A 27,121-nucleotide genomic window follows, 5' to 3' on the forward strand; every position below is an offset into this window, starting at 1 on the left:
CAGCAGAATATGGGTGCGTTGCTCGGAGACCAAGCCGGTATTCAGGTGTTCACATGAAGAAAACGTAGGAAAAAATCCAGCATCCGTCAATTATATTAAAATTTAAATGTGAATGAAAAAAATTAAAAACATCAGTTTCATGAAAGTATGTGTAGACACACCAGTATACGCGTTTCAAGCAGATGGACTGCTGTTAATCATGACAATGCACAATTGTGTTACACAGACTTCCTACACCGTATAGAAAAACAGCTGAATATTAACCATTTCAAGGAAAACAAAAAAACACCAAGAAATGGCAAGCATAAATACAAATGAATAAATTGTAAATATGAGTACATACAATGAATATGATAATGAATGCTGTGAAAAAAAACAGGTCATAGACAGGGATATAAAACTGTATACAGGCACAAGAATTAATATGTACATCTATGAAAAATAGTCCAACAAAAAGCTGATCAGAGATCCACCCGCGCCTGTTAGCTTCACATGTCCGCTGATCAGATAAGCAGACATGTGTGGGGAATAATACAGACTTGCTCAGTGGGTGCTCTTGTCCACTAAAACCCGCCGCCTTTAGAAAGACAGCGTGGCTCAGGGCTCATCCCACCTGAACGCCGGCCTCCTTAACCGTGGGCATAACACTACTCAGACAACACAGGGTGAGGGAACCACAATAATTAGACTTTATTGGATCCCCAAAATATTAACGGCACATAACACATAACCAGCAAAACACACAAATGTAACAGGCAACAGAGTCTCACTCTTCCGCTGGCTCACCAGGGATTTAGAATGTCCATGCCTCAGAGCTTCCAGGGCCGCTTACTCCAATCCCAGCAGCACCCCGCTTTTGGCGGGCACCCACCGAGAAAGGAATAATGCCAGATTTAGGAAGCTGGCTGAGGTCTGCAAAGTCTGTAACAGGTGACTGAACTGTCCCAACCTGAGTGTCCTCCTTAGGTAGTCCTGGTATGATGATACAATCCTGGCAGCCGGAGTCGAAATCCCTAGGCTGTGGATATGGTCTCCAACCGGAACCGGAGTCCCTAGATTGAAGCCATAAGATATTATGATCCTCTAGTCAGCTCCGAAGAGCTTAGACTGGATCCATCAGCATCCATCAACCACCTGGTGGCTTAAAGAAGTCCCTTTTATAGCCACAGCCTTCCACTTAGATACACTGCGTCCTCATCGATTGGTTGGACAAGATCGCCTCTCCCATTGGATGAATCTCAAGCTGCATGGATAATGTTCATCCAAATGATGTCTACAGAAAGACTGAGGGTATACATGTAGTCTGGGAGTCACCGACTAGACAATGGCTACTAAGTTATAAGTCACATTAGCAATACACTACTACAATACAATGATTACTAGAAAAGTCTGGAGAAACAATACGTCTGGCTTTCAGTGGCCAGCACAATTACATGAGTCCAAAAGAGTCTTGTAAAAACAATGAGGGACTTATCCCCCATCTATAAACAATCTATCATCCTGTCTGGCTGAATGTTAAGAAACTTTAACCCATGAGAGTCCATGTCGTCACATTCCTCCCCTTTCTTAATATTAGCCAGACATGATAGGCGTCCGATCATCCTTCTCCTCTTGACGGCATTGTCCTTTTTAATGGTGAGGTCAGCAACAGAGGCTTGCATCTATACACCTCCCCCTGATTACCTCCCCCAAGTTGAGCAGCCATATTGCGGACAAGCACTAAGGTGGGGTCCATGAGTTGGGCTTGCATACATTTCTTACTATCAATCTTCCCCCAGTCAATAGCCACAGTGTGGTTAGGCTTACTCACGGTTCTTGGCTCAGAAGTGGATGCTGGAGACTGGGAATGTGAATTAATCTTGGAAAAGATGTTAGAAAGATCCACATCAGGGTCCTGCTTGGCTTGGAAGTGGGTGATGGCTGCTTGAAACTGACTGGATAGTCCTTGTCCTAGGTCATTCTCTAAAATGACTGGTGTGAGCAGGTAATCCCCAAGCCCCACTTTCACTTCCCTTTGAGTGGTATCCGAAACAACAGGCTTGGTGGGGCCATCTATGAACCTCACTTCAACTTCCTCCTGGCTAGTCCCCGAAACAACAGGTGTGGGGAGGCTGCCCATAAACTCCATATGGACCTCTTCCTGGTCAGACCCCAAAGTAACTGGTGTGGGGACGGTGTCCATAAGGTCCACATCAGTCTTGCTCTGGTCAGTCTCCACAATGACAGGTATGGGGAGGCTGTTCACAATCCCCACATCGATCACTTCCTGGTTGGTCCCCAAAATACCAGGTGTGGGGAGGCTGTCCACAAGCTCCACCTCGACCTCTCCCTGGTCGGTCCTTAGGTCCAACTGCACACATGCCAGAGAAATGTCTGAGCGCTGGCCCTCAGCCAGGGAGATGGATAATTGGGAATCTGGTACAGGGTCTTCTGGGGAAACAATAACTGGGCTTACCAGGGTAATGGAGGAACCAGTGTCTCGTAGTCCCTGGCTCTTGACCGGCTGAGCTGGTAGATGGGCTCCAAGCATGCAGCCTCAGTTTTGGAGACAATCTTTATCTATATGTCCATGGCGCCCACATGTATAACATCGCCATAGATTGGGCGAGTCATAGGCCCTGTTTGTAGTCCTTTGTTTTGGCGCAGCTTCTGCTGGGTAGCGGGACTATCCTTCTCGACCGGCTGGTGTTATCAGTACTGCAGCTGGAATCCCATAAACATATTCCAGAACATAAGCCCTCTCTTCTCTTGAGGATCTAGGCCCCAATGCATCCAACAACGTTGTGGCTTGGGCCATTTTGGACAAAGTTGATTCCCGATTGTCACTAGATCCATGATGTGGCACATAGTTTAAATCCTCTGGGTCAATATCGGCAGGATCCTCATCATCCTCTGCATCATTCTTTGCATCCCAATGGAATAATTTCTGGATCAAGTCTGACCGAGTCTCAGCGTTCCAGTAGATAATCTTTCGCCTCTGGCACAGATCCTGTAGCATCCATTTACTGCAGCGGTCGTAACTCCTCTCTTGTCCTTGTCCCATGGCTGAGCTGGTGGGGTTGGACATGGCAGCTTCCGAAACCTGAATGCCTCCCCTATGGCCTGCTGGGTATGCTTATGTGCCTCCCTGGTTGTTGAAACCTGGACGGTGTCCGAAAACACCAGTCCGCTGCAGCTCCCCTGGGTAAACCAGGCTGAGTAGTATCCCACTGCTGCCACCAATTGTGGAGACACGGGGCTCAGTGGGTGCTCTTGTCCACTAAAACCCGCCACCTTTAGAAAGACCGCGTGGCTCAGGGCTCATCCCACCTGAACTCCGGGCTCCTTAACCGTGGGCGTAACATTACTCAGACAACACAGGGTGAGGGAACCACAATAATTAGACTTTATTGGATCTCCAAAATATTAACGGCACATAACACATAACCAGCAAAACACACAAATGTAACAGGTATCAGAGTCTCACCCTTCCGCTGGCTCACCAGGGATTTAGAATGTCCATGCCTCAGAGCTTCCAGGGCCGCTTACTCCAATCCAGCAGCACCCCGCTTTTGGCGGGCACCCACCGAGAAAGGAATGCCAGATTTAGGAAGCTGGCTGAGGTCTGCAAAGTCTGTAACAGGTGACTGAACTGTCCCAACCTGAGTGTCCTCCTTAGGTAGTCCTGGTATGATGATACAATCCTGGCAGCCGGAGTCGAAATTCCTAGGCTGTGGATATGGTCTCCAACCGGAACCGGAGTCCCTAGATTGAAGCCATAAGATATTATGATCCTCTAGTCAGCTCCAAAGAGCTTAGACTGGATCCATCAGCATCCATCAACCACCTGGTGGCTTAAAGAAGTCCCTTTTATAGCCACAGCCTTCCACTTAGATACACTGCGTCCTCATCGATTGGTTGGACAAGATCGCCTCTCCCATTGGATGAATCTCAAGCTGCATGGATAATGTTCATCCAAATGATGTCTACAGAAAGACTGAGGGTATACATGTAGTCTGGGAGTCACCGACTAGACAATGGCTACTAAGTTAATCACATTAGCAATACACTACTACAATACAATGATTACTAGAAAAGTCTGGAGAAACAATACGTCTGGCTTTCAGTGGCCAACACAATTACATGAGTCCAAAAGAGTCTTGTAAAAACAATGAGGGACTTATCCCCCGTCTATAAACAATCTATCTTCCTGTCTGGCTGAATGTTAAGAAACTTTAACCCATGAGAGTCCATGTCGTCACACCGTGCAAGCCCGCATTAAAGGGACAGATACGAACTAGGACGTATAGGTAGATCCTAGGTCGTAAAGTGGTTAAACTCTAGACAAATGACACACAAAAAATGCAAAAATGCTGCAAAACTTGCTTTTAGAAAGCAGCTTTTTTTACTGCCAAGAGAGCAGGTTTTGCTGCAGAAAACAATTGCAGCAAAAAGGCAACATATGAACACATCCTAAGGCCACGTGCACACGCTGAGTATTTGGTGAGTTTTTTATCTCAGTATTTGTAAACAAAAACCGGGAGTGTATAATAGATACAGAAGTGGTGCTCGAGTTTCTGTTAGAGTAAATTCCGATGATGAGTTTTTCTCATGTATTTGATGCTGTATATTTTTGCTGAGCCTAAAACGCAGTGTTTTATAGTCCAAGCACAGTGGATGGGATTAAAGCTATGTTCACACACTTTGACCACAAATATGCTGCGTTTTTGTCCCAAAAACGCACCCGCAGCAGAAAAGCATCCAAAAAACATATGTTTTTAACACGTTTTTACTGCATGTTGCCCAATGCGTTTTTTAAAGTCAAATCTATTGGCTGGAAGAGCTCAAAAATACAAAAAGAATTAACATGCTGCATCTTCAAAAACACAGCCAAAAGAAGATGCCCAGTGCGGACAGCAAAACAGAAATGTCATAGACTTTGCTGGGAGAAGGAAATGCATGCATTTGGGTGCATCTTCGTGACCTCAAATATGCAGTAAAAGATGTGTCCCCTGCCAACTTTCTGTACGCCTCGGGGCAACGGAGCAGGGCTAGGCCGCCCGTGATCGCGATATTCGATGGCTCGGTGACGAGTAGGTTAAATGCACCTGCCCCGTGGGGTGCTACAGATGCAGTGTGTGAACATAGCCTAGTAGCAATCTCCTGCTCTCTAGGCTTCTTTTTCTGTGCAGTGTAGACTGAGGTGTTGAGTGTTTTTCCAATCCGCCACATGTCAATTTCTCTTGCGACCAGGGGCGGACACTAACAGCTTGGGACCCCTGTGCAAGAAATTATGCCTGGGCCCCCCCCCTTTTTCTATGGCAACAGAGTTGCATATATATATATATATATATATATATATATATATATATATATATATATATACATATATATATATATATATATATATACACACACATTTTTCGTTTTATAAGACGCACCGGATTAAAAGACGCACCCCAAATTTAGAGATAGAAAAAGGTTAACAAAAAAAAAATAAATAATAAAAAATGGGGTCCGTCATACTCCGGTGGTGTCTTACTGTAGGGGGACGGCAGCGGTGCCGGAGTAGGGCGATGCTGGCTGCTGTGTGGCCGGGCGGTGCGGCTGCTGTCCCAGATGCCGGTGGTGTCGGCTTCAAAGAAATGCCCCCCCCGGAATCAACGTCTGTGCAGATTGAGCTCTTGGCTCAATGACATTCCGAGATCTCATATGCGCACGCGCCGACTCCTGGCGGCATCACTTGAAAATCGCACAGAGCATCTCACCCGCCGCACCGCCCTGCTCCACACATCTCCGCACCGCCGACAGAGCATCTTACAAGTCGCACCACCCTGCTCCACACAGCCCCTACCACAGTCAGCACAGCCCCGCCGACAGAGCATCTCACCCGACGCAGCCAGCACAGCCCCACACCACAAACAGAGCATCTCACCCACCGCAGCCAGCACAGCCCCACACCTCCAACAGAGCATCTTACCCAACGCAGCCAGCACAGCCCCGCTCCGCCGACAGTGCATCTCACCCGCCGGAGGCAGCACAGCCCTGCACCGCCCTGCTCCACACACCCCCAACCGCAGCCAGCACAGCGCCCATTCTCCACCTCCCGGTAAGCTACATTCGGATTTTAAGAAGCACCCCTCATTTTCCTCCCAAATTTTTGAAAAATACGGTGTGTGTGTATATACATATACAGTGCCTTGCGAAAGTATTTGTCTCCCTTGAATTTTTCAACCTTTTCCCACATTTCAGGCTTCAAACATAAAGATAAAAATGTTAATGTTATGGTGAAGAATCAACAACAAGTGGGACACAATTGAAAAGGTGACCGAAATATATTGCTTATTTTAAACTTTTTAAAAAAATAAATAACTGAAAATTGGGGCGTGCAATATTATTCGGCCCCATTAAGTGAATACTTTGTAGCGCCACCTTTTGCTGCGATTACAGCTCAAAATCGCTTGGGGTATGTCTATCAGTTTTGCACATCGAGAGACTGAAATTTTTGGCCATTCTTCCTTTGCAAACAGCTGGAGCTGAGGGAGGTTGGATGGAGAGCGTTTGTGAGCAGCAGTTTTCAGCTGTTTCCACAGATTCTCGATTGAATTCAGGTCTGGACAGTGACTTGGCCATTCTAACACCTGGATACGTTTACTTGTGAATAGAGTTGAGCGGATAGTGAAAAATCCGGGCCCGGCGGGGGGAAGGAGAGAGAAGAGAGAGGAGAGAGAGAGAGAGAAAAAAAACAAAAAAAAAAGATCCGAATCGTGCACCCAGAATCCCGCGGCTGGGTCGGACTCGGATCTGCCGCTCAAACCGTGCGGATCCGGATTTTGCCGATCCGGGTCCGCTCAACACTACTTGTGAACCATTCCATTGTAGATTTTGCTTTATGTTTGGGATCATTGTCTTGTTGGAAGACAAATCTCCATCCCAGTCTCAGGTCTTTTGCAGACTCCAACAGGTTTTCTTCAAGAATGGTCCTGTATTTAGCTCCATCCATCTTCCCATCAATTTTAACAATCTTCGTTGTCCCTGCTGAAGAAAAGCAGGACCAAACCATGATGCTGCCACCACCATGGTTGACAGTGGGGATGGTGTGTTCAGGGTGATGAGCTGTGTTGCTTTTACGCTAAACATATCGTTTGCCTTTGTGTCCAAGTAGTTTTTGGTTTCATCTGACCAGAGCACCTTCTTCCACATGTTTGTTGTGTCTCCCAGGAAGCTTGTGGCAAACTTTAAGCAACACTTTTTATGGATATCTTTGAGAAATGTCTTTCTCCTTGCCACTCTTCCATAAAGGCCAGATTTGTGCAGTGTACGACTGATTGTTGCCTATGGACAGACTCTCCCACCTCAGCTGTAGATCTCTGCAGTTCATCCAGAGTGATCATGGGCCTCTTGGCTGCATCTCTGATCAGTCTTCTTCTTGTTTGAGATGAAAGTTTGGATGGACGGCAGGGTCTTGGTAGATTTGCAGTGGTATGATACTGTTACGCCCTGGCCTATCAGGTCATCACAGGGTATTGTGCAATCTGCATAGGGAAAAAAATCCAGCATCCATGTCTTTATGAAGTAAAACTTCGCCTTTATTTCATTTTGTTTGAGTTTGCTGCACTGACAGTAAAGGGGATGAATAATATTGCACGACTCACTTTTCAGTTATTTTTTAAAAAAGTTTAAAATAAGCAATAAATTTCATTCAACTTCACAATTGTGTCCCACTTGTTGTTGATTCTTCACCATACCATTAAAATACTTATCTTTATGTTTGAAGCCTGAAATGTGGGAAAAGGTTGAAAAATTCAAGGGGGCCAAATACTTTCGCAAGGCACTTATACAGTGCCTACAAGTAGTATTCAACCCCCTGCAGATTTAGCAGGTTTACACATTCGGAATTAACTTCGCATTGTGACATTTGGACTGTAGATCAGCCTGGAAGTGTGAAATGCACTGCAGCAAAAAAGAATATTTGTTTTTTAAATTGTGAAAAGTTTATTCAGAGGGTCATTTATTATTCAACCCCTCAAACCACCAGAATTCTGTTTGGTTCCCCTAAAGTATTAAGAAGTATTTCAGGCACAAAGAACAATGAGCTTCACATGTTTGGATTAATTATCTCTTTTTCCAGCCTTTTCTGACTAATTAAGACCCTCCCCAAACTTGTGAACAGCACTCATAGGCTAGGTTCGCACACTGCGTCTTTTTGACGCTGCGTTTTTGGCCGCTAAAAACGCACAAAAACGCATAAAAAAACACATGCGTTTTTGCCGCGATTTGGTGCGTTTTGGGCTGCATTTTGCTGCGTTTTTGATCTCTGCGTTTTGCTGCGTTTTTCAAACGCATTGCATGGGCGGAAAACGCAGAAAAACGCAGGAAAGAACTGACATGTCCATTTTTTTTTTTTAACTCAAAAACGCAGGTAAAAAAAACAGATGTGTGCGGACAGCAAAAATGAAAACTCATAGACTTTCCTGGGGAAGCAAAGTCCTGCAGTTTTGAGGCCAAAAAACGCACCCGAAAAACGCGCAAAAACGCAGCGAAAAACGCACTGTGCGCACATAGCCATACTTGGTCAACATGGGAAAGACAAAGGAGCATTCCAAGGCCATCAGAGACAAGATCGTGGAGGGTCGCAAGGCTGGCAAGGGGTACAAAACCCTTTCCAAGGAGTTGGGCCTACCTGTCTCCACTGTTGGGAGCATCATCCGGAAGTGGAAAGCTTATGGAACTACTGTTAGCCTTCCACGGCCTGGACAGCCTTTGAAAGTTTCCAACCGTGCCGAGGCCAGGCTTGTCCAAAGAGTCAAGGCTAACCCAAGGACAACAAGGAAGGAGCTCCGAGAAGATCTCATGGCAGTGGGGACATTGGTTTCAGTCAATACCATAAGTAACGTACTCCACCGCAATGGTCTCCGTTCCAGACGAGCCTGTAAGGTACCTTTACTTTCAAAGCGTCATGTCAAGGCTCGTCTACAGTTTGCTCATGATCACTTGGAGGACTCTGAGACAGACTGGTTCAAGGTTCTCTGGTCTGATGAGACCAAGATCGAGATCTTTGGTGCCAACCACACACGTGACGTTTGGAGACTGGATGGCACTACATACGACCCCAAGAATACCATCCCTACAGTCAAGCATGGTGGTGGCAGCATCATGCTGTGGGGCTGTTTCTCAGCCAAGGGGCCTGGCCATCTGGTCCGCATCCATGGGAAGATGGATAGCACGGCCTACCTGGAGATTTTGGCCAAGAACCTCCGCTCCTCCATCAAGGATCTTAAGATGGGTCGTCATTTCATCTTCCAACAGACAACGACCCAAAGCACACAGCCAAGAAAACCAAGGCCTGGTTCAAGAGGGAAAAAATCAAGGTGTTGCAGTGGCCTAGTCAGTCTCCTGACCTTAACCCAATTGAAAACTTGTGGAAGGAGCTCAAGATTAAAGTCCACATGAGACACCCAAAGAACCTAGATAACTTGGAGAAGATCTGCATGGAGGAGTGGGCCAAGATAACTCCAGAGACCTGTGCCGGCCTGATCAGGTCTTATAAAAGACGATTATTAGCTGTAATTGCAAACAAGGGTTATCCCACAAAATATTAAACCTAGGGGTTGAATAATAATTGACCCACACTTTTATGTTGAAAATTTATTAAAATTTAACTGAGCAACATAACTTGTTGGTTTGTAAGATTTATGCATCTGTTAATAAATCCTGCTCTTGTTTGAAGTTTGCAGGCTCTAACTTATTTGCATCTTATCAAACCTGCTAAATCTGCAGGGGGTTGAAGACTACTTGTAGGCGCTGTATATATATATATATATATATATATATATATATATATATATATAAATATATATATATATATATATATAAACACGAAATCCCCATACACTACACCTGTAATATACTACACCTCCCTATATACACCTGTAATACATCACTACACCCCCCTATATACTACACTTGCAAGATAAATCACTAGACCTGCAATATACATCACTACACCCCTATCTGTGATATACATCACTACACCCCCTATATACAGCTGCAATATACATCACTACACTCCCTACCAGTATATACACCTGAAATATACATCATTACATCCCCACAATTAGTCACCACTCACCTCTCCCTCCTTATTGTCACCTCCTCAGGCTATTAATGAACCCTCACCTCTCCGGACAGGTCCCCACCGCTGCTTCTCCTGTTAGGGTCCTGGCCGCTGCTTTTCCTGTACCAGCCCCCATCACTGCTGCTCCTCTAGGGGCTCCCGCCGCTGTTCTTGTAGGGGACCCCACGTTGCTTCTCCTGTACCAGCCCCCGCCGCTGCTACTCTTCTGGGGGCCCCCGCCGCTGCTCATGTAGGGGCTCACACTGCTGCTTCTCTAGGAGCACCCGTCGCTGCTGCTCTTCTAGGAGCTCCCAGCGCTGCTTCTCCTGTACCAGCCCCCACCACTGCTGCTCTTCTAGGGGCCCCCACAGCTGCTCCTCCTGAACCGGCCTCCGCCACTGCTGCTCTTGTAGGGTCCGCCTCCGCTGCTTCTCCTGTGTAGGCCCCCAACGCTGCTGCTCTTCTAGGGGCCCCCGCTGCTGCTCTTGTATGGGCCCCCACCGCTGCTTCTCCTGTACCGTCCCCCACCGCTGCTGCTTGTACGGGTCCCGGGTGCGCGGAATGCTTCAAATGACACACGGACGCGCCATACTGACGACATCAGGGCGCACGTGTGTCACAGAGAAAGTGCCGGCAGGGAACAAAAGATAGATTCCTGCGTTCCGCTGCCTGCACTGACTGTGCGGAACTGCTGGATCGCTCCCTGCCCCGTACGCTGCTTGTGATGAGGGCAATCTAACCAGGGGCCTCCCGGAAGGACAACAGGTCAGATTGCCCTCATTACTGACCGGTGAGCAAGGGCCCCCTGAACCTTTGGGCCCCTGTGCAGCTGCACCGGCTGAACCGGCGATATGTCCGCCACTGCTTGCGACTATGCTGCGTTTCTGTGCACAATTTCCCCATAGACTTGTATAAGGCTGGAGTCACACTTGCGATTGAAAAATCGGACCGATTCTCATGCTAGAAAGTAGCATGACCTCTGTCCGAGAGTTGAGCCATGTGCTATGCAACCGAAATGCGATTCTGTGATTTTTCTCTAGATTGTAGTCCGTGTGCAATCCGTGTGTGAACCGTATGTGATCCGTTTTTATTCTCAGCAGCTATGTCATCTGTCATTCAGCTCTGCTACATGGCCGCTGACAGCAGACACAGACAGAGCCGCACGATCAGAATGAACTCGGATGAACTTCACCCGACTTCATTGTCATCCTGTGGCTCTGTCTGTGTGTTGTGGCGCCCTGGCCTAGCCAGGTCGTCACAGATAACATACAAACACCCCCACCCCCATTAGACAGGGACACCAGCCAAACAAAAATCCTTGTTGCCTCCCTCCAGTGTCTGATGTCCACACCAGGTGGGGCGGAGCCAAGCGGTTGGCCCCACCCACCGAGGAGTTCACAGGCCTGGAGGCGGGAAAAGTGTCAGAACAGTTTAGGAGTTTGAAGTGAGAGGAGCAAGCACTTGGGTGTCTGGGTTTGTGGCCCAGGCACTGACAGCAAGGTTGGTAGACGGTGGTGGCCGTCTGCAGAAGTGTTGGAGAAACGCGGAACCGTAGGACCGGGGTCGGGCGACGGCCCGCCAGTACCGACCGGGGAGCGAAGTGAAGCCAGCACACACAGGCAGGGCCATCGGACCCCGACCAGGCTTGGAGCCGCCGACAATAGTCAGATCCGAATGTGACTGTAACCCCAGGGGTTTCACAACAGCAAAAGTCCCGATTGAAGGCAACAGCCCACACCGTGAGGGTATACAGCTACCGCCTAAGGCTAGAGACCCAAGGGCCAGCGCCTGCGGGCAAACGGGCTTCTCCGGTACCCATACACCGGGGAGCGGCCTACCGTTGGGAATCCATAGTAGTCAGAAGGAGAACATCAAGGTGCAGGGAAAGACAGCCGCCATCACCTGTCCGGGGAGAGACACTGCAGCCGGCTGCGGGACCCGTCCATCCAGCCGTTTGGTTTACCGAGGACTTTGTACCTTTCTTGCTGAGTGAGTACACCCGTGCCATCCGGCACCGCGCCGCGCTGTCCCTGCAACCCTGCACCTCACCAGCCCTGCCTCCCCGTCACAACATCACCGGGCCCCGGGACCACCGACCCCTACCTACGGAGGGGGAAAACAACATCCCAGCTGCTCCTTACCATCGCTCCCGGGATCCCCGTCATCAGCAGCGGTGGTGCCTATCTTCACCACGACCCGTGGGTGGCGTCACGAACTAAATCCTCCAACCCAACCACCCCTTTCACTCACGGGCGAGGAGCGCCTCTCGAGTCCCCGGATCCGGCCCACCGCTCAAGCCACCGAGCAGCCGCAGCAGCGCCGGACCCGAGCATTAGCTTAGCGAGAGCGCAGCAGCGACGGCGTCCTCCCCGCCCGCGACAACGTCGTGGCCTGATTTTGCCCTGAGTGACAGAAGTGATCTGCGTGATCAGCTGTGCCGTCACTGAGGTTACCCGCGGACACAGCTGGAGTCCTCCACCTGAGATCTGTGGCCGCGGGTAACCTGAGTGACATCATGGTAGATAGCGCCATTCACTTCAGTTGCTGCGGGGAGCTCACAGAGAGCGGTCGTAGTCTGTGGCCGCTCTCTGTCAGCTTCATGTAGCAGAGCTGAAAGCGTCGTGGGACCTCTGTGGATTACGTCGGACCTGGCGGGGTATTTGGGGACTTTAATAAAGTGGTGAAAGAGGGTGGGGGTTTTTTTGTCATTTATTCTAAATAAAGGATTTTTTGATGTGTGTTTATTTTCTTTAACTTACAGGTTAATCATGGAAGGTATCTCGGGGAGACGCCTGCCATGATTAACCTAGGACTTAGTGGCAGCTATGGGCTGCTGCCATTAACTCCTTATTACCTCGATTGCCACCGCACCAGGGCAATTCGGGATGAGCCGGGTACAGTACCGGGACTGTCGCATCTAATGGATGCTGGCTAATATTTTTAGGGTGGGGGGCTCCCCATAACGTGGGGCTCCCCATCCTGACAATACCAGCCTTCAGCCGTGTGGCTTTACTCTGACTGGTATGAAATTTGGGGGGGACCGCATGCCATTTTTTTTTTAATTATTTTACTGCACGATATAGACCCGCCCACCGGCAGCTGTGATTGGTTGCAGTGAGACAGCTGTCACTCAACGTGGGGGCAGGTCTGACTGCAACCAATCATAGGCGCCGGTGGGCGGGGAAAGCAGTGAATACGTGATGGAATAATGAGCGGCCAGCTTTTTCAAAAGCCGCCGGAGCTTTGTGACAGCCGTGCAGTGCCGCGTCGGTGATCGGAGATCGGTGAGTATGAGAGAGGGGGTGGGGGAGACCAACAGAGAGAGAATAGAGACCGAGAGGGAGAGACCGACAGAGAAAGAGACTGACCGACACCGACAGAGCTCACTCATTTCCAGTGTTCTCTGCAACATGCGATAAATGTATTTAGAAAAACGCATGTCACTAGGATGGTGTGTGTGCCGTCCGTGTGACATCCGTTGTTTTTCTTGCACCCATAGACTTTCATTGGAGAGACTCGCGCAAGATTTTTTTATCTCAGTCCGATTTGAGCTGAGAAAAAAATAGCAGATTTGAGCTGCCTCATTGCTTAAAGGAGTTTTGTCCGACATTAGCTTAACAAAAATTTTTGAGTTTATCTGTGCTGTATTGTCATATAAATCACACCTACATTGTTCTTTTTTGTTTTCTAACTTTTGTTCCTCTTGAATTATCCCTTTATTCTCTGCAGCTTCTTGTTTACATTCAGATCCAGCAAACATGACCACTTCCTGTGCTGAACCTCAGTCAAAGCTGTCACCGCCCAGCCTCAGTGTCCAGCCCCACCCCAGTGTCCAGCCCCACCCTCTGCCCGCCCCCTGCACACACATTCCCTGTCAGTATTCTTTCCCAGCACCTGACCTGGTATCACTACAGCATTGCAAATAACAGCCCCACATCGGGCTCTGCACTGCACATGCACACATATGGCTCTGCACCGCACACATATGGCTCTGTACCGCACACGCACACATATGGCTCTGTACCGCACACATATGGCTCTGCACCGCACACGCACACATATGGCTCTGCACCGCACACATATGGCTCTGTACCGCACACGCACACATATGGCTCTGTACCGCACACGCACACATATGGCTCTGCACCGCACACGCACACATATGGCTCTGCACCGCACACGCACACATATGGCTCTGCACCGCACACATATGGCTCTTTACCGCACACGCACACATATGGCTCTGCACCGCACACGCACACATATGGCTCTGTACCGCACACGCACACATATGGCTCTGCACCGCACACGCACACATATGGCTCTGCACCGCACACGCACACATATGGCTCTGCACCGCACACGCACACATATGGCTCTGTACCGCACACGCACACATATGGCTCTGCACCGCACACGCACACATATGGCTCTGCACCGCACACGCACACATATGGCTCTGTACCGCACACGCACACATATGGCTCTGTACCGCACACGCACACATATGGCTCTGTACCGCACACGCACACATATGGCTCTGTACCGCACACGCACACATATGGCTCTGTACCGCACACGCACACATATGGCTCTGCACCGCACACGCACACATATGGCTCTGTACCGCACACGCACACATATGGCTCTGCACCGCACACGCACACATATGGCTCTGTACCGCACACGCACACATATGGCTCTGTACCGCACACGCACACATATGGCTCTGCACCGCACACGCACACATATGGCTCTGCACCGCACACATATGGCTCTGTACCGCACACGCACACATATGGCTCTGTACCGCACACGCACACATATGGCTCTGCACCGCACACACACACATATGGCTCTGCACACGCACACATATGGCTCTGCACCACACACGCACACATATGGCTCTGCACCGCACACATATGGCTCTGCACCACACACATATGGCTCTGTACCGCACACGCACACATATGGCTCTGCACCGCACACACACACACATATGGCTCTGTACCGCACACATATGGCTCTGCACCGCACACATATGGCTCTGCACCGCACACATATAGCTCTGCACCGCACACATATGGCTCTGTACCGCACACGCACACATATGGCTCTGCACCGCACACGCACACATATGGCTCTGTACCGCACATGCACACATATGGCTCTGTACCGCACACGCAGACATATGGCTCTGCACACGCACACATATGGCTCTGCACCGCACACGCACACATATGGCTCTGCACCGCACACGCACACATATGGCTCTGCACCGCACACATATGGCTCTGTACCGCACACGCACACATATGGCTCTGTACCGCACACGCACACATATGGCTCTGTACCGCACACGCACACATATGGCTCTGCACCGCACACGCACACATATGGCTCTGCACCGCACACATATGGCTCTGTACCGCACACGCACACATATGGCTCTGTACCGCACACGCACACATATGGCTCTGTACCGCACACGCACACATATGGCTCTGCACCGCACACATATGGCTCTGTACCGCACACGCACACATATGGCTCTGCACCACACACGCACACATATGGCTCTGTACCGCACACGCACACATATGGCTCTGTACCGCACACGCACACATATGGCTCTGCACCGCACACGCACACATATGGCTCTGCACCGCACACGCACACATATGGCTCTGCACCGCACACGCACACATATGGCTCTGCACCGCACACGCACACATATGGCTCTGTACCGCACACGCACACATATGGCTCTGTACCGCACACGCACACATATGGCTCTGTACCGCACACGCACACATATGGCTCTGTACCGCACACGCACACATATGGCTCTGCACCGCACACGCACACATATGGCTCTGTACCGCACACGCACACATATGGCTCTGTACCGCACACATATGGCTCTGTACCGCACACGCACACATATGGCTCTGCACCGCACACGCACACATATGGCTCTGCACCGCACACATATGGCTCTGTACCGCACACGCACACATATGGCTCTGTACCGCACACGCACACGTATGGCTCTGCACCGCACACACACACATATGGCTCTGCACACGCACACATATGGCTCTGCACCGCACACGCACACATGGCTCTGCACCGCACACATATGGCTCTGCACCACACACATATGGCTCTGTACCGCACATGCACACATATGGCTCTGCACCGCACACACACACATATGGCTCTGTACCGCACACGCACACATATGGCTCTGCACCGCACACATATGGCTCTGCACCGCACACATATGGCTCTGTACCGCACACATATGGCTCTGCACCGCACACGCACACATATGGCTCTGTACCGCACACGCACACATATGGCTCTGTACCGCACACGCACACATATGGCTCTGCACACGCACACATATGGCTCTGCACCGCACACGCACACATATGGCTCTGCACCGCACACGCACACATATGGCTCTGCACCGCACACATATGGCTCTGTACCGCACACGCACACATATGGCTCTGTACCGCACACGCACACATATGGCTCTGTACCGCACACGCACACATATGGCTCTGTACCGCACACGCACACATATGGCTCTGTACCGCACACGCACACATATGGCTCTGCACCGCACACGCACACATATGGCTCTGCACCGCACACATATGGCTCTGTACCGCACACACACACATATGGCTCTGCACATGCACACATATGGCTCTGCACCGCACACGCACACATATGGCTCTGCACCGCACACGCACACATATGGCTCTGCACCGCACACATATGGCTCTGTACCGCACACGCACACATATGGCTCTGCACCGCACACGCACACATATGGCTCTGCACCGCACACGCACACATATTGCTCTGCACACGCACACATATGGCTCTGCACCGCACATGCACACATATGGCTCTGTACCGCACACGCACACATATGGCTCTGTACCGCACACGCACACATATGGCTCTGCAACCCCCCCCATCCCCATCCCCATAGGGAACACATGTGGAGTACATACTCACCTGTCCTCGGTCCCCGCCGCTCCTGCACGTTCGTGCGCTGTCTGTGCTCTCTTCAGCACAGTAGTGACGTCACCACTGTACTGAAGAGAGCACAGACAGCGGGAGGGACAGTGATGAGAAGCAGCGCTGCGCTGCTTCTCATCAGCACTTTCAAATGTACAGGCATCGGTGATCTGTGATGCCGGTACATTTGAATGTGCGATCCTGGGCAGGGGACCCGGTGCTGGCGCTGACACCACGGCAGCTGCCGCCAGGCCCCGCCCCCAGGTCACGGACCCCACAGCAGTGCAGGGGGAGGTTACTGGAGGTGCGGGGGGAATGTGTGGGAGGGTGCAGGGAAGGGGGCGGTGACTCCTCGCACTGTAGACACCCAGCAGGGAGGCGACATGCTGTTCCACATTTGCATGTCAACATGGCCCTGCCCATGTAGACATGAAATGACCGGAAGCAGCAAAATTGCGTCAGGACCGGTCACATGACCGCTCTGAGCCGGGGGAGAGGGGCTGACAGCAGGGCAGGTAAGTGGTCTCTATCTACTTACCTGCCCCAATGTAGCCCCATAGGGAAATAAAAAAAAAATGTCAAAGAAGCCGGATAACCCCTTTAACATTGGTCCGAGTGCAATGCGAGATTCTCTTGCATTGCACTCGTGCGAGTTAGGCTATGTGTGCACGTGTGCGTAATTCATGCAGTTACGCTGCGCGTAACTGCATGCGTCCTGCGTCCCCTGCACAGTCTATGGAGATTGTGCAGGGTCCGTGCGCACGTGGCATATTAGAGCGCAGCGCTTCGGCTGCTGCCCGAATCGCTGCATTCTAAGAAGTGACATGTCACTTCTTCCGTGCGCTTTGCCGGCAGCTCCTGCTCTGTCTATGGCAGGTCATGCAGGCAGAGCGCACGTTCTCGCTGGCACCATGCGCTTCAAAACGCAGCTTTTCAGCTGCGCTCTGAAGCGCATCTTTTCGGTGCAGTGCAGAGCGCACACGTGCGCACATAGCCTTAATCGCAAGTGTGACTCCAGCCTTAGATGCGAAACATCTGCAGGTAAACCACACAAGTTTTTTTTGTACATTTACGTGGTTGAAACACATCAAAAACGCATGTAATCCGCTGCCTAATGATGTTAATACCAGGCTGTTTCAAAAGCACTGTAGTTTTATTTAAAGCATGACACAAGACAAAAAAACAGAATGAAAAACTATGGTGTAGAAAGTCTGCAGCGTGAAAAACTCGACAAATGCTGATTGTAGGAACGTGGCCATATACGTTTACAAATACTGAGGTAAAAAAACTCACCAAATACTCAATGTGTGCACTAGGCCTAAGTGGTAAAATGGAGGGCTTCATTCAAAAACTGCACAAAAACAAGCCCGTGACGATGAAAGTGATGGCTCTTCGAGGACTGTGAGGGAAACAACGAGAACTGGCTGAGTGACAGATTATGGCTGAGGGCTGACAAGTGAGGACCATGTACTGCCCACCAGGACACATGAGTCACACACACCAGGATCTCACACGTCACGCAGCCTCGCATCGCTGAAGTGTCTCCATGGTAACGAGCGACGTCTCCCCACTTGCGGCAGTTCAGCCGCTGGACTCGGTGTGTGACGTCACCAGGAGGAGGCGCGCTGTGCTCCGGACTCTATGATCCCGTACACCCTCGCCGAGGTGTGCCAATATGGCGGAGGCGGAGTAAGTCTTTAGCTTCTTATATGGGGGTGACCCGGTAGTGGGGTGTAATGGCGGCGGGTGATAGAGGACGCCCCAACCCTATTATGTCTGTGTTTTGATACCCATTAAAGGCGCATTTCCTCACACTGAGCTGTGTGTCACTGTGAGCTGCTGATTGGGAATGTACATTGATCTCTGGCTGATAATTATCACTGGTAATGTGGGGAATTCTGGGGTCGGTGATGGTTATCAATATATTTATATCTGGTGTATTTACATGGATGCCGTGCACTGTGTATATGTCACCTGTATGGGGAGGGGGCTTCAGAGCTGCAATCAGTGGACTCCGTGTGATCAGACCTGCTGGAATGCTAGATCTGTGTACTACACCAACACAGATGTGAAGGGCCAGGATAATTTCTTTATCAGTTGCTATATGCGACCTGTGACCGTATGGTGGGAGTATTGTGTGTATTAGAAGCGGGATGGTGCGGGGTCTGTGTGTTGATTGTGGTGCGGAGTCTGTGTGTTTTGGCTGTGGTGCGGCGTCTGTGTGTTTTGGTTGTGGTGCGGCATCTTTGGTTGTGGTTTGGGGGCTTTTTTACAAGTTGTGGTGCAGCGTCTGTGTGTTTGGTTGTGGTGCGGCATCTGTGGTTGTGGTTTGGGGGCTTTTTTACAAGTTGTGGTGCAGCGTCTGTGTGTTTGGTTGTGGTTTGGGGGCTTTTTTACAAGTTGTGGTGCAGCGTCTGTGTGTTTGGTTGTGGTGCGTGGTCTGTGTGTGTGTGGTTGTGGTGTGGAGGCTTTTTTACAAGTTGTGGTGCGGTGTCAGTGTGTTTAGTTGTGGTGCGGTGTCAGTGTGTTTGGTTGTGGTGTCTGTGTGTTTGGTTGTGGTGTCTGTGTGTTTGGTTGTGGTGCGGGGCCTGTGTGTTTTGGTTGTGGTGCGGCGTCTGTGTGTGTGGTTGTGGTGTGGAGGCTTTTTTACAAGTTGTGGTGCGGTGTCTGTGTGTTTGGTTGTGGTGCGGTGTCTGTGTGTTTGGTTGTGGTGCGGTGTCTGTGTGTTTGGTTGTGGTGCGGTGTCTGTGTGTTTGGTTGTGGTGCGTGGTCTGTGTGTTTGGTTGTGGTGCGTGGTCTGTGTGTTTGGTTGTGGTGCGTGGTCTGTGTGTTTGGTTGTGGTGCGTGGTCTGTGTGTTTGGTTGTGGTGCGTGGTCTGTGTGTTTGGTTGTGCGTGGTCTGTGTGTTTGGTTGTGGTGCGGGGTTTGTGTGTTTGGTTGTGGTGCGGGGTTTGTGTATTGGTTGTGGTGCGGGGCCTGTGGTTGTGGTGGCTTTTTACAAGTTGTGGTGAGGTGACCGTGTATCAGACGGGGAGTGCTGCGGTGTCTGTGCATCAGATATGGAGCGCTGCTGTGTCCATGTATTAGATATTGAGGTGTGCATGTATTTGGGTATTTAACTTTGAGCTTGTCTGTTCTGTAGGATCAGAAATGACAGCCATGGAGATTTTAATAGCACGCTCCTTACCACATTGGCAATTACAAAGATGGTGCTCCCCACCCCTGCCAAGCCCATCATTCCTGTCCAGACGGGGGTGCAGGCACAACAAGAGGAGCAGTCTAGTGGGATGTCCATCTTCTTCAGCCTCCTTGTCTTGGGTGAGTGTTGTCCATCTTCTTGGGTAGCGTCCAGTAATTGGCCGTTCCATTTTGGGGGTTTCAAGTCAGGCGCCATAATGTCGTCCTTTTGGGTGAAGGTTAATGTTCAGTGTCTTCATTATGAAAACTCATACTCATCTTAGTTGTGATAAGTAACTCACACATTCCCCCCCCCCCCTATGGAGGGTGGTGACACATGGTGGTCTGTGAGGCTATAGAATGTAACGGCCAATGATTGACCCAGTTGGTCTTATAATGTAGGTCTGTTGTTGGATGCCCCCAATTAATCTCCCACTCTTTTCTCAGCGATCTGCATCGTATTGGTTCATCTGCTCATCAAGTACAGACTGCACTTCCTGCCAGAGAGCGTTGCGGTGGTCTCACTGGGTAAGTGTCCGGTATAAGTATTCGGGTGAGGTCCTGGACTTCGGCGCTGTGTACCCCCAGGTTTCATGTATAAGCTTCCTATACGATGCAATTGCTGTACATTGGGGTCTGCCTCCTGTATGTAAACAGCACTGATGGTTGCCTGCCACGTATAGACAGCGCCTACCTCCATAATAAAATATCAAAACCGTGTTATAAGTAGTTTACGTCTTTCACACAGTATTCAACCAGGTATCCAATAATCCAGCACATTGTTATATGGAATAATGCGTTGTGTTTCCATGATTGCTATGCCAGCTGTCAGACGGCGGCATGGAGGGGCAATGTGTTCAGTTACGACAAGTGCAGATCCATAGGGTATTATAACGGAATAGTTAGGCCAAGTTGTCTGCTCACGTGGCCCTTTCTCGATGTGCTTACACACAAGTGCCCCCCGCCATTCTGTAATACTGCAGCGCTGCGTAATGCAGAGGGGCTGTCATACGTATATGGGATATTTGTAAGAATCTAATGACGTTGAAATCAAGATCTATAAAAACTACACAAAACGGAGCGATCAGCCAGGACAGCGCTGGTCACAGGTTTTCAGGGGAACCTAATTATCGTTAAATACAAATTGCTTGGACTGCTGTATCCCCTATGACGGGTGTGAATAGATAATTCTTAAATTGAAGAAGGAAGATCCAAAAAAAGGAAATGATTACATAAAACCCATAAAAATGTGTAAAACATCTATTATCACTCTGTAGAAACGTGGTAAGATATGTGCTGGTATAAATCAACAATCAGGTTACAATCTATTACCAAAGGCCAGAATTCTAAAATACACCTTGGCTATTATGCCAGCATTTATTTATTTATTTATTTTTTTTTTTTTGGGGGGGGGGGGTCTTAACATAGAGATCAGACCAATTGTTTTTTGGTTTTTTTTTTTGTGAAAACGTCAACAGTTCAAAAGGCAGTCATCTGCTGCAGCAGAGGCAGGACAGCCAGAGCAGGGAGATGACTGCTGCAGCAGAGGATAGTCTTGTGAACTGTTGACATTCACCCCTCCCCTTATCTTGCTGTCCTGCATGAGCTGCAGCCGTCATTTCTTCCTTTGCTGCAGCAGTCATTCCTCTGCTGCAGCAGTCATCCCCATTCTCTAGCTGTCCCGCCTCTGCTACAGTAGTCATCCCTGTTGCTTTAGCTGTCCCTCCCTCCTCTGCTGCAGCAGTCATTCCACCCCCGCTCTAGCTGCCAATTCTCTGCTGCAGCAGTCATCCCCCCCTCTAGCTTTCCCTCCTCTGCTGCAGCAGTCATTCCCCTCCGCTCTCCTAGTCCCTCCTCTGCTGCAGCAGTCATTCCCCTCCGCTCTCCCAGTCCCTCCTCTGCTGCAGCAGTCATTTCCCCCCCTCTGCTCTAGCTGTCCCTGCTCTGCTGCAGCAGTCATCTCTCACTGCTCTAGCTGTCCCGCCTTTGCTCTCGTTGTCTCAGCAACCGTAATGCGCCACCTACTCTAGCTGTCCTGCCTCTGCTGTAGTAGTTATCCCTTACTGCTCTAGCTGTTCCGCCTCTGCTGCATGAGTCATCACCTCTCTGCTCTCGTTGTCCTGTCACTCTCGCTGTCCCGCCTGTTTTGCAGCAGTCATTCCTCACTGCTCTAGCTGTTCTGCCTCTGAAGCAGCATACCGTAAATCCCTCACTGCTCTAGCTGTTCCTCCTCTGCAGCAGCAGTCATCCCCCCTTTGCTGCCCTTGTCCTGGCAGCAGTAATACCCCCCGCTGTTGCTGTCCCACCTCTGCTGCATCAGTCATCCCTCTCTGCTCTTGCTGTCCCGCCTCTGCTGCAGCAGTCATCCCTCTCTGCTCTCGCTGGCCTGATTTTGGGTCATGGAAATTGTGGGTGTTTTTTGTAGTATTGATTGGCATTGATGAATAATGGGATTGTGTTTGTGTGTAGCACCCCCTTTGATGCTGGGGAACATTACACCTGATAATGGAGCTGCTCTTGAGAGGGTTTGCGGTGAAGAATCTGGCACATATAGTCATGGCTGTCCCTCTCCTTACACTGGCATACATGGCTTTGTAGGTGGTAGATCCGCATTGTGTAGAACTGACACCTTTTAATGCTCAATGTGTTGTATATTTACAGGAATCCTGATGGGTGCCGTGATCAGAATCATCGAGTCTCAGAAACTGGCAAACTGGAAGGTACGCATGAAATGTTGACACGTGTAACCACCGTCTACAGCGCTGCAAATCAATCAAATATTGTACTCCAGTTGCATCCAAAGCTGCAGATTTCCTCTTATCTTATAATGGGTTACCAGTGCACAATCCACAATATGCTCTTGACCATTACAGGTGACAGCCGGGAAAATTTGTTTTTGTGCAATAAGATACAATAACAGAACTGGGAATGTAGCTTTGGATGTGAGTGGAGTATAAAACATAATATACATCATGACCATAAAACTAAACATTGTGTACTCGCATATATATATATACAGTTAGGTCCAGAAATATTTGGACAGTGACACAAGTTTTGTTATTTTAGCTGTTTACAAAAACATGTTCAGAAATACAATTATATGTATAATATGGACTGAAAGTGCACACTCCCAGCTGCAATATGAGAGTTTTCACATCCAAATCGGAGAAAGGGTTTAGGAATCATAGCTCTGTAATGCATAGCCTCCTCTTTTTCAAGGGACCAAAAGTAATTGGACAAGGGACTCTAAGGGCTGCAATTAACTCTGAAGGCGTCTCCCTCGTTAACCTGTAATCAATGAAGTAGTTAAAAGGTCTGGGGTTGATTACAGGTGTGTGGTTTTCCATTTGGAAGCTGTTGCTGTGACCAGACAACATGCGGTCTAAGGAACTCTCAATTGAGGTGAAGCAGAACATCCTGAGGCTGAAAAAAAAGAAAAAATCCATCAGAGAGATAGCAGACATGCTTGGAGTAGCAAAATCAACAGTCGGGTACATTCTGAGAAAAAAGGAATTGACTGGTGAGCTTGGGAACTCAAAAAGGCCTGGGCGTCCACGGATGACAACAGTGGTGGATGATCGCCGCATATTTTCTTTGGTGAAGAAGAACCTGTTCACAACATCAACTAAAGGCCAGAACGCTCTCAGTGAAGTAGGTGTATCTGTCTCTAAGTCAACAGTAAAGAGAAGACTCCATGAAAGTAAATACAAAGGGTTCACATCTAGATGCAAACCATTCATCAATTCCAAAAATAGACAGGCCAGAGTTAAATTTGCTGAAAAACACCTCATGAAGCCAGCTCAGTTCTGGAAAAGTATTCTATGGACAGATGAGACAAAGATCAACCTGTACCAGAATGATGGGAAGAAAAAAGTTTGGAGAAAAAAGGGAATGGCACATGATCCAAGGCACACCACATCCTCTGTAAAACATGGTGGAGGCAACGTGATGGCATGGGCATGCATGGCTTTCAATGGCACTGGGTCACTTGTGTTTATTGATGACATAACAGCAGACAAGAGTAGCCGGATGAATTCTGAAGTGTACCGGGATATACTTTAAGCCCAGATTCAGCCAAATGCCGCAAAGTTGATCGGACGGCGCTTCATAGTACAGATGGACAATGACCCCAAGCATACAGCCAAAGCTACCCAGGAGTTCATGAGTGCAAAAAAGTGGAACATTCTGCAATGGCCAAGTCAATCACCAGATCTTAACCCAATTGAGCATGCATTTCACTTGCTCAAATCCAGACTTAAGACGGAAAGACCCACAAACAAGCAAGACCTGAAGGCTGCGGCTGTAAAGGCCTGGCAAAGCATTAAGAAGGAGGAAACCCAGCGTTTGGTGATGTCCATGGGTTCCAGACTTAAGGCAGTGATTGCCTCCAAAGGATTCGCAACAAAATATTGAAAATAAAAATATTTTGTTTGGGTTTGGTTTATTTGTCCAATTACTTTTGACCTCCTAAAATGTGGAGTGTTTGTAAAGAAATGTGTACAATTCCTACAATTTCTATCAGATATTTTTGTTCAAACCTTCAAATTAAACGTTACAATCTGCACTTGAATTCTGTTGTAGAGATTTCATTTCAAATCCAATGTGGTGGCATGCAGAGCCCAACTCGCGAAAATTGTGTCACTGGCCAAATATTTCTGGACCTAACTGTAATATATATATATATATATTACTGACTGTAGTACCCGGGTGTTGCCCAGGATAGTAACTGTCTTTCTGTCTCTCTCCCAGTCTCTGTCTGTCTCTTTCCTTGTCTGTATGACTATTTCTATCTCTGTCTGTATTTGTATCAGTCTATCTATCTGTCTCTCTCTCTCTCTCTCTCTGTGTCTGTCTCTATGTGTGTGTGTCTGTCTGTCTCTTTGCCCGGGCTGTCTCTTTGCCCGGGCTGTCTCTTTGCCCGGGCTGTCTCTTTGCCCGGGCTGTCTCTGTCTGTCTGTCTTTTTCTGTCTCTCTATGCATCTCTCCACCGACATCATATAACCTCACGCATAAGCTTCAACTAACAGTTTATTTTGTTCCTATAGCAACCACTGACAGTTGCTATTAATAACCTATAGCTCCCACCTCCATTCAGTTTAATGGCAGCAGGATTTTAGAGACTAACTGTAAAGCACGGGGTTAAATTTTTCTGTCAAAACATAGTCTACGACGCTCCCTGGGTCTCATGGGGCGTCTGTGCAAACTTTTGTGATTGTAAATACGACGTCGCGGATTCCTTTAGCGGACACACACACACACTCACTCAGCTTTATATATTAGATTATAATATTAGTTCCCTTATGGCGACTGTAGTATATTGGTGTGTGCTGTGCTTTTACGGTAGTTTTACAGAAATCACACAAATCCAGGAGACTTCTTCCTAATTTCGGAATGATTTCCATTGATGTCTGGCTTTATAATGCTGACGGCTGCAGCCTTTTTACTTGCTGTAAGATTGAAGCTGCTTTTCTTTTTACTTTACGCAGGAGGAGGAGATGTTTCGACCCAACATGTTTTTTCTTCTGTTGCTGCCGCCCATCATCTTTGAGTCTGGTTACTCTTTGCATAAGGTAATGCCATGTTTAGGTATGTTCGGGACTCCCTGGTAGCCATAAAATGTTCTTCCATCACTTTCCTTCCCCCCCCCCCCCCCCCCTTCAGCCAGTGCCGCTGGTCCTTCGTGCTAGCGCCACACATCTCTGGAGTGTTTATAATGATGAGCTCTCTGTCATGTGTCAATGTTCTGACACTTTATTAATATCCCCTGTATGTCCATTCTTTTTCCCAGGGTAACTTCTTCCAGAACATTGGCTCCATCACACTTTTTGCTGTGATCGGGACAGCAATTTCGGCCTTCATTGTGGGCGGTGGCATTTTTTTTCTGGGAAAGGTGAGTGTGTATTACTTGGACTGTATGACGAGGACCGGGCCCTAAGGATCTCCTTAGAGACTATAGCCTTGTGATGACATCACATTCTCGAATCCCTTTGTGTCTCTGTGCGGGGATACTCGCTGAGACCTGTAGCTGTTCTAAGCTAGCGGGTCTGGTCGACCTCACATAAGTCTATCCTCTAGAGCCCTCATCATGACCAGTCACATGCAGGTCTCTGCTGGTTTCTCAAGGTTGCATGAGCAATCCTCTGTTTTCCAAAATCTATTAATGTTGTAAATCCTCATCACAGACTTTCACTCATTGTAATCAATAATAATAATAACAAACTTCATTTATTTGGCGCCAACATATTCCACAGCGCTTTACAATTCAGGGGTTCATGTACAAGCAAGTAACAGTTATAGAAGATACAATAATTAGGGCAAAAATAAAGACAACCCTGCTTGTAAGGCTATGTGCGCACTGGGAAATGAAATTTCCTTGCGTAAATTCCGCAGGCTCACAAAGATGTTATCACCTGCGGAAAAAATCCGCACCAAATTCCGCACCAAAATCCGCATGCGGATTGTTGCGGATTTGGTGCGGAATTGGTGCGGATTTGGTGCGGTTTTTCCGCAAGCTGTTCCCTGCGTGATTTTTACATTAGATTAGGGAAAACCCGCAGCTACCTGCGGAAAAGAAGTGACATGCACTTGTTTTTGCTGCGGGATTTCCGCAGCAAAACATGCAGCTGTCAAATTCTGCCTAGTGCGCACAGGATTTTTTTTCTCCATAGGATTTGCTAGTGATTCACTGCAGAGATGTTATGAACATTTTCTGCAGCGAAACATGCAGCAAATCTGCGGAAAATCCGCGGCAAAATCCGGTAAGTGCGCACATAGCCTTAGAGCTTACAATCTACAATGAGTTGGGGGA

At 48.9% G+C, this 27,121-nt stretch overlaps 1 protein-coding gene across 2 annotated transcripts in view; it reads left to right on the forward strand.

Annotated features, from left to right (window-relative positions):
- SLC9A8 (solute carrier family 9 member A8) overlaps positions 1-27,121 on the forward strand; it is a 147,944-nt gene that overhangs the window by 80,746 nt on the left and 40,077 nt on the right. Inside the window, exons 1-6 of one of the 2 annotated variants that reach the window (XM_075350651.1) lie at positions 18,736-18,826; positions 20,279-20,454; positions 20,761-20,841; positions 22,975-23,033; positions 25,800-25,883; positions 26,102-26,203. In XM_075350651.1, coding sequence (XP_075206766.1) covers positions 18,813-18,826; positions 20,279-20,454; positions 20,761-20,841; positions 22,975-23,033; positions 25,800-25,883; positions 26,102-26,203 — 516 coding nt within the window. In that variant the 5' untranslated portion in view covers positions 18,736-18,812. Of the gene's footprint in view, positions 1-18,735; positions 18,827-20,278; positions 20,455-20,760; positions 20,842-22,974; positions 23,034-25,799; positions 25,884-26,101; positions 26,204-27,121 lie in introns of those variants that run through there. The other variant, XM_075350652.1, reaches the window with a different exon arrangement.

Source organism: Anomaloglossus baeobatrachus, chromosome 5 (genome assembly GCF_048569485.1).
Source record: "Anomaloglossus baeobatrachus isolate aAnoBae1 chromosome 5, aAnoBae1.hap1, whole genome shotgun sequence".
NCBI lineage: Eukaryota > Metazoa > Chordata > Amphibia > Anura > Aromobatidae > Anomaloglossus > Anomaloglossus baeobatrachus.